This window comes from Rhopalosiphum padi, chromosome 1, assembly GCF_020882245.1.
Source record: "Rhopalosiphum padi isolate XX-2018 chromosome 1, ASM2088224v1, whole genome shotgun sequence".
In the NCBI taxonomy this organism is placed as follows: Eukaryota; Metazoa; Arthropoda; class Insecta; order Hemiptera; family Aphididae; genus Rhopalosiphum; species Rhopalosiphum padi.
Window position 1 is genome coordinate 67248562 of NC_083597.1, and position 7281 is coordinate 67255842.

Consider the following 7281-nt stretch of genomic DNA (forward strand, 5'->3'; position numbering starts at 1 on the left):
TTTTGACTAATGGAGTTTAAGTTTATAAAATCATTCAACGGTATAATATTATACTACATAATGAACATAAATAATCATATTATTGTAGTAAATCAATTTTATTTTATTTTAAAATAATCAATAAAAGCAACTACGATATGAATAATAACATTAAAATAAGGAAACATTCATCTAATACACAATATTTATAAATTATTCTTTATAATCTTTTTTTCAATTATTTATGTCTATAAAAGTTAAATGTGAATATGTGGTAACTGCTCTTTGGCAATAATATTGATAAATAGTTCTTATAAATAACAGCACCTACCAACCATGATTAATTTTGTATGATGTATCAATGTGAGCACTCAGTTTTCTTTTATCTCTGATCTAGTGTAAAATAACAATTTTTTTCAACAGAACTAATCTTGCAGGTCAGAAAAATAACAAATAAGTACCAAATCATAATTCTTGATTTTTACATAGAATTCAAATCAACAATGATAATAAAATACATATAATAAGTATTAAATATAAATTGTTAATTTTTTATATTTCAACTTAAATTATCAATATTTAAAATCAAAACAAAATTCAAGGTATTGATTTTTTTTCTAAATTGATATAAAATTGAATCAATGTGAGCCATGAGGTATAATTTACTTGTTTTTTGGATATTTATAAATAATTTTTTTAGATTTGTCTATATAACATATTGTAAGCTAAGTAATTATAAATATTATGATCAAAATCTATTAAAACAAATTCATAATTTATTTCAGTATTACATTTTGGCATTTCAATATTTAGTTACAAAATTACAATAATTGAATAATTGTTTGGAAGATAAAAACTGTACAACGAGGAATAATATAAACAATAATAATTTTCAATAAAGAAAAATAATCAAACTGTTAAGTAATCAAATTATCACAGTCATGAACTACTTAAATGCATAAATAAATAAAAACTAACATTATTCTATGGTTATAACTTATAAGTCAAGTTAATCAGCAGAAATTGTAGTAAAAGTGTTTACCCTAGTATATCTAGAAAATTTCATATACAGTTTTCTGAACCAAATGTACTGAGAATCGTGTGCTTGCATTGCTTTCTGAAACACAAGTATTTAAAAAAACCAAATATACAATTGTAAACTTGTAAATAAAAAATTAATTAATTACTTACTGTTACACAATTTTGTTCTGTAGTTGAAATAGTACATTTAAAGTCTGAGGTGTTATTGAACAACACATCAATATATTTGACATATTTTCGTAAAGTGTTGACTGAATCCAGTGAATATACATGGCAGTCTAAATTGTAAACATTTAATCATTAAAAGTTTACTATTAATTATTAAATTCAATTACACTTACAATCTGGAAGTAATTTGTTGTACACTAAATGAAATAATGCTAAGTATATTGATATATGATTTCGATGGCCACTAACACCATAACTGTCAAATGTCAAAACAGTATCGATTTCTAATTGTTCTACGTGCTCAGCAATCTTATCAGACAGTAAAATTGTGTCCCAGTCCACACGTGGGTTGTCCGGAAGCAAAGTATTCCTGAAATCAATCACTTCAATAACAACAATATCTGAAAATGGTCAATACCAATAACACCGATAATAATTTACTTGCACAACAGTATATTTCCCTCTTCAATGCCCAATATCTTGCAGCTATCATACAGTTCAGCTTTGCGCAGTGAGCCCTTACCTTCAAAATCACCTGAAATATATTATTGACAATCTATTGAAAACTGATAAAAGGCATTATCGTCACCATCGCCTAATTAGTTATTACCAACGGACAGACACAGCAAGAAAAGATTCACATCTTTCATTTTTGACAGCTTCTGTATGACTGGACCGAAAAACATACATTCATCGTCAGGATGAGCGGTGATCAATAACACCCTGTGCGGTGTATTCTCTAACTCGAGCATCTTCTGTCTGCGAGAGGCTCGCATACATGTCCAGACGTATCCAACGACGAGAACCGATGCTGTCATGAACATAGCCGAACTCAGGTCTATCACTTCGAAAATGTTTTGATGAAATATTTTGTACAACATTGTATTCTTCGACAGTAAGTAAAATCGATGGGTTAATGTTGATCAGTTAATACTGAATAGTACTTATTGTACTTAATACTGTCTAATAATAATTAGTAAAATAAATACTATTCCAACTACAAATAAGGGACTAGGTATGTACAAATTTCAAAGTCCCATGATCGTTGATCAATGATCAATAATGACAATGAATAGATTAGCAGAAGCAAAATTAAAAATATCAAACATTCAAAGTGTGACGTCCTAAAAATCTAAGCTTCTACTATAGTCTACAATTCGCTAAACACTATCTATGTAATATCTACGTTATCGATAAGACGATAACACGTTAACACTAATATTATCTTATCTTTCACGGTCTGTCCGTTTACGTTAAATAACTATGATTTACATAAATATAGTAGTACGGCCTGTTGGTCTAGGGGTATGATTCTCGCTTCGGGTGCGAGAGGTCCCGGGTTCAAATCCCGGACAGGCCCTTTAAATTTTTTATCAGTGATTCCATTCAACCCGCTATAACACCATTAACCCCACAAGGGCTATAGATTATACTCTAATATAATCTCTCGCATTAACCCCAGGTAGGTAGGTCGTGATCTTTAAAAAAGTATTTTTCTTACAACGTGTTGTTTCAATCGGCAATACTATTCGCGAGTCGTGTATAGTCTGCGCTGTATAATTGACTGACCTGCTTTGTAGTTTATAATCTTAAATTCTTAGAAATCTTACTATACAATACCATTTAACTAACCATGAGAATATTAGTTTATAACGAAAAACAGTTCAAAACATAAATTGTCTAACATAACTTGCGGTATAATTTAAAAAAAAATATATATATATTATATAATATAATAAAAATGACTTTTAAAAAGTATGATATAGGAACATAAATAATAGGAATATTCTTTCTGTTTTAAGTATAAAATATAAACCATAAGTTTGAGGTCAGTAAGAGGATGGCAGTAAATTGTTGCCTCGAGGTGTATAATACATTAATACCCAAATAGGTCAGGTTCCGTAAATCTACGTATTTAAAACATAATATGTAATATCATTTATGGCGATTTTTTTATTTTAAAATTTTTAATGTGACCGTAAAACAAAAACGAGCCACGAGCTACAAATTTGACTTGTACAGCGCATGATAAATTGATAACCATAAGTTGAAACTATTGTAATTTATAAAGTCATTATGGTATTTTCAGTTGTCACCCGACAGTTTAAAAACTCGTTGTAGCAATATATAGCCTTAAACAGTAACAAAATAATGTCTAATACACAGAGCAGTTTTGAGGGGGGAGGCGTCTGTGCGTAATTTTCTGGAGGCAGAACACTTCGAGGGTGAAAATGATATCAAATAAAATGAACAAAAGTTAAATTTCTCTTTGTCAAGAGAAACATTTATCTCAACAATTATTATACAATATATTATTATTTATTTTTAATTCACACACATTTTTTGTATTAAGTACTTATATTTTGTCATTTTAAATTAAAAAAAATAAATGTTTGAACAAAGTACCTATAACCACTATAACCAGTGCCGCGATAACCGGATGTATTGCGTGTGTCAAATGGGCCCAGGGCCCCAACCTATAATGGAGTGCCCAATTATTAAAAATTTCAAGAGGAGAGGCCCATTAATTTTATTTACACATGGTCCCAAATTGGTGTAGTTGCGGCACTGTACCTATAACTAGTAACTAAATAGTAGTTTGTTTATTATTGATGATTAATTTACTACTATACTATAAAAGTTTACGTACGTAAACTATTATCTATAAATACTTACGTGCGCCGGACTTGTATACTTACTTAAGACGATAGGATGATTTAAAATTGATTATATCTTGTGGTTGCATAAATATAAATTATAATTTAGTAAAATGATAAGTTTGCGACTAGCGTCGTATTGTCGAGCAAACCAAATTTTACGAAATTGACTATCATATTTTTATCTAATATACCAAAATTAAAAAGATTAGAAAGTTTATCAAAATTATAATTCCACCAGTGTCTTAAACACAAAACAAGCTTATGGTTAAATAAAAAAAAATTTTAAAATATAATATTTAACGATTGAAATTGTTGTATTAATCTAGATACAATCAATTATTTTTTTGTCATTTTCGTAGTAAAAATTCTCAAATATAGGTGAACTGCGGACAACCTGTTCGTATATTAGTACGTTTATTTTAATTTTTTTCAGTGTTTGGAAATAGAATTTTAAGTGATTATATATTTTGAAAAAAAATATTGAGTATAAGGACAGAAATAAAACCATTATTTTTTTTCAATTTTTATTTTAGAAAATATTCTGCTCCGGAAGTTTGGAGTATGATGAAATAAAAATGATAATAATAATGATGTTTTTATTCAAAAAATGTTGAAATCCAAATATTAAGCTCCTAAGTACGCTAAAACCACTTTTAAAAAAAAAAAACTCGTATGCAAGTTTTCGCGGTGAAGGATTAATTTTTTAATATTAAATTTAAATTTACATGCTTATTTGCATGGTGTATTTCGGATATCCCGTGACCGACCGCGATAGGGGTACAACACGATTGCGAACGTTTTACCTTTTTTATAACACGATTGCGAACGAATAACTCTTATCAGAGGATTTGTTTTTTAGCCAAAAATCGAACGATTGCGAACGTTTTTTTTAGACAACGTTACAAGTTTATAATTTCTGAATAATTTAAACATTTATTTATTTTTAACATTTATTATAAACATTTTTTTTTTTTTTAAATATAAACTATTGGTATTAATAATACAATTAAAACATCAACTCTTCGTTACAAACTAAAATAAAATTATACAAATAGGTATGTAGCGTTTAAAATGTTGATTAATTAAAACAATTTTCGTTGTATAAATATTAATAATACTGTTACAAAATGTACTTGTTAATTTTACGTTATAGAAACTGAATAAAAAAATAATATAATACATTCAAAATATTAGTTTTAAAAATACACATGTTAGTGTTACGTTAAAAAGTGAAAAATAAATAAAATAATACATACATACATAGATCTGAGTTGTGATACGAATGAATCACAAATAATACTGCATGACTATACGAATCGAGCTGGTTTTTCATCAAATTAATTAGATATAATATTATAGTTAAATATGTTATAGTATCTTTTCTACATCGTACCTATCTATCTTATCGGCATCGCCCCGGCGTGGTGTAATAGCAAAAAACCCTTATATTATTACTATTTGATTATTTTTTAAATTATTATTTAAAAATTTGTTATTGACATCAAATCTGACAACATTGCAAAATTAAAGTCGGGTAAAAAACGTTCGCAATCGTATATTACCCCCGCGATAGTAGGTTTCCAGCTACCTGCAACCTGACCTTTTTTCTTCCGTATGTGTTTTGTCGTCTGCAGCGTGTAGGTATGAATTGTTCCGAAAAGTAAAACTCGATAATCTATCTACATATTATATACTATCTTCTATCTCCATAATATATTCTTATAAATAGAAATCATATGTCACAACTCACAATGTTTACTTGGGATGAACTCCGAAACTATAAATAATTATAAACTAAAATTACTCAATCCAACTAATAATATATTAATTATATTATGAATCTTCTTGATTTTTTAAACAAAAGAGTATATCGCGGAGGAGCTTTCTATCGCAATAGCATTTGTCTAAATTAAAAAACCTCTGAGTTATCGACTAAAATAAACGTGTATTATTAACGTGTTAATTGTATAAATCGTATACCTATAAATATACGAGTACATATACACATAGGCGTAAATTGGGAGGGACTTGGGGGAGCTTAGCCTCCTACATATTTTAAAGTTTTTCAAGAAATTTAAGGTTATTTATAAGAGAAAATTATAAAATGTAAAACGTAATTCCTTATCAGAATATCCGATAGGTATATATGTAAATGTGTTATGTTTGCCAACATTTAAGCTTCATGTATGAATTTTGTATTGTAAATTTATAATAAAATTAAAATGATTGAGGTATACGTTAATATTTTATAACGACAACGATAAAAAGTTATGTATTATACATATTTTATACGTCGTTAAGTAAATAATTTTGAAGTTTTTAAATACCTACATCTTAATATCTTATATAATAAATGTTACAATAAAATTTTTCTATGTTTATAATTTAAGCCCCCCCCCTTCTAACGAGGCAATTTTACGCCCATGCATATACATATACATGTTCTCGATGCATTCCGAAACTACTCAACCCATTTTGATGAAATTATGATCAATGTGTGTAATTTTATCTCCGTCATAAGATACTAGAGAGGATAGTTTTTATCCCGGTTAATGACCTCAATATATTACCTCTTTAATATGTTTAAGGCTGTGCGATTATTTAATGGATTATTCGAATAATATATTATTTATTATTATTATTAACAAATGATAAATAATCGGTTAATCGATTGAAAAAATGCAACTCTATATAGGCGGGACAGTTATAGCCTATAGGCAACCAAACTTAACGCGGGTGCATTTTGTACGGGCGACGAAGTGCACACGGGGACAGCTATAAGTAATAAATTGATCGTCTACTATTGTATATGCAATCGCATATTCGCATGTTATTATTTATTCTGATGGTTGATTATATACTCAAATGTCAAGTAAGCATAAAATATGATGTCTAATGAGTTATGACATAAAAAATAAAGATTACAAATATGAAAATAATTTTAGTGCATATTTATTAATTTATATTTCATTTATATGTGATATATGTCTAACGATTTACACGAACTGCATTCGTATTGAGCTATTGATAAAAAAAATATTGATTCATATTTGGAGACTCGGGCAGTCGGACTATTGATACAAATTAAAATGTTAATAATCATGAATAATTCTTCATTTTTTTTTTATTTTGTGTAAATATAAATGCAAAAAAGAATGTTCTTTAACAATAACAAAAATATGTTATCGATAACGTTAAGCCGCTAAAGATTCATCGGATGCGTGACTTAAAATCATAACAAACATTTTAATTTAACACTAAGTTGAAGGTTTGGAACGACTGGGTGACAATAGAAATTGTAGGAGGGGATGATAGAAAAAAAAATTTGCAAAAGTTTTACGGGCCTGTCCGGGATTTGAACCCGGGACCTCTCGCACCCGAAGCGAAAATCATACCCCTAGACCAACAGGCCGTGTTATTATTGGAGTTGAAA

At 28.3% G+C, this 7281-nt stretch overlaps 1 protein-coding gene and 2 non-coding genes across 3 annotated transcripts; 1 reads left to right on the forward strand and 2 right to left on the reverse strand.

Moving 5' to 3' along the window:
• Positions 1 to 516: 516 nt before the first annotated feature.
• LOC132917983 (N-acetylglucosaminyl-phosphatidylinositol de-N-acetylase) lies at positions 517 to 2360 on the reverse strand. Its single transcript, XM_060979010.1, has 5 exons — positions 1799 to 2360; positions 1630 to 1723; positions 1362 to 1558; positions 1171 to 1298; positions 517 to 1096 (listed from the first exon to the last, which is right to left on the reverse strand). Exons 1-5 carry the CDS (start codon positions 2067 to 2069, stop codon positions 989 to 991), a joined length of 798 nt encoding a protein of 265 aa, XP_060834993.1. The 5' UTR covers positions 2070 to 2360; the 3' UTR covers positions 517 to 988.
• A 116-nt stretch (positions 2361 to 2476) lies between these two features.
• Trnap-cgg (transfer RNA proline (anticodon CGG)) lies at positions 2477 to 2548 on the forward strand. Its single transcript has one exon. It is a non-coding gene; the product is annotated as a tRNA-Pro (tRNA).
• A 4640-nt stretch (positions 2549 to 7188) lies between these two features.
• On the reverse strand, positions 7189 to 7260 carry Trnap-cgg (transfer RNA proline (anticodon CGG)). Its single transcript has one exon. It is a non-coding gene; the product is annotated as a tRNA-Pro (tRNA).
• Positions 7261 to 7281: the final 21 nt, after the last annotated feature.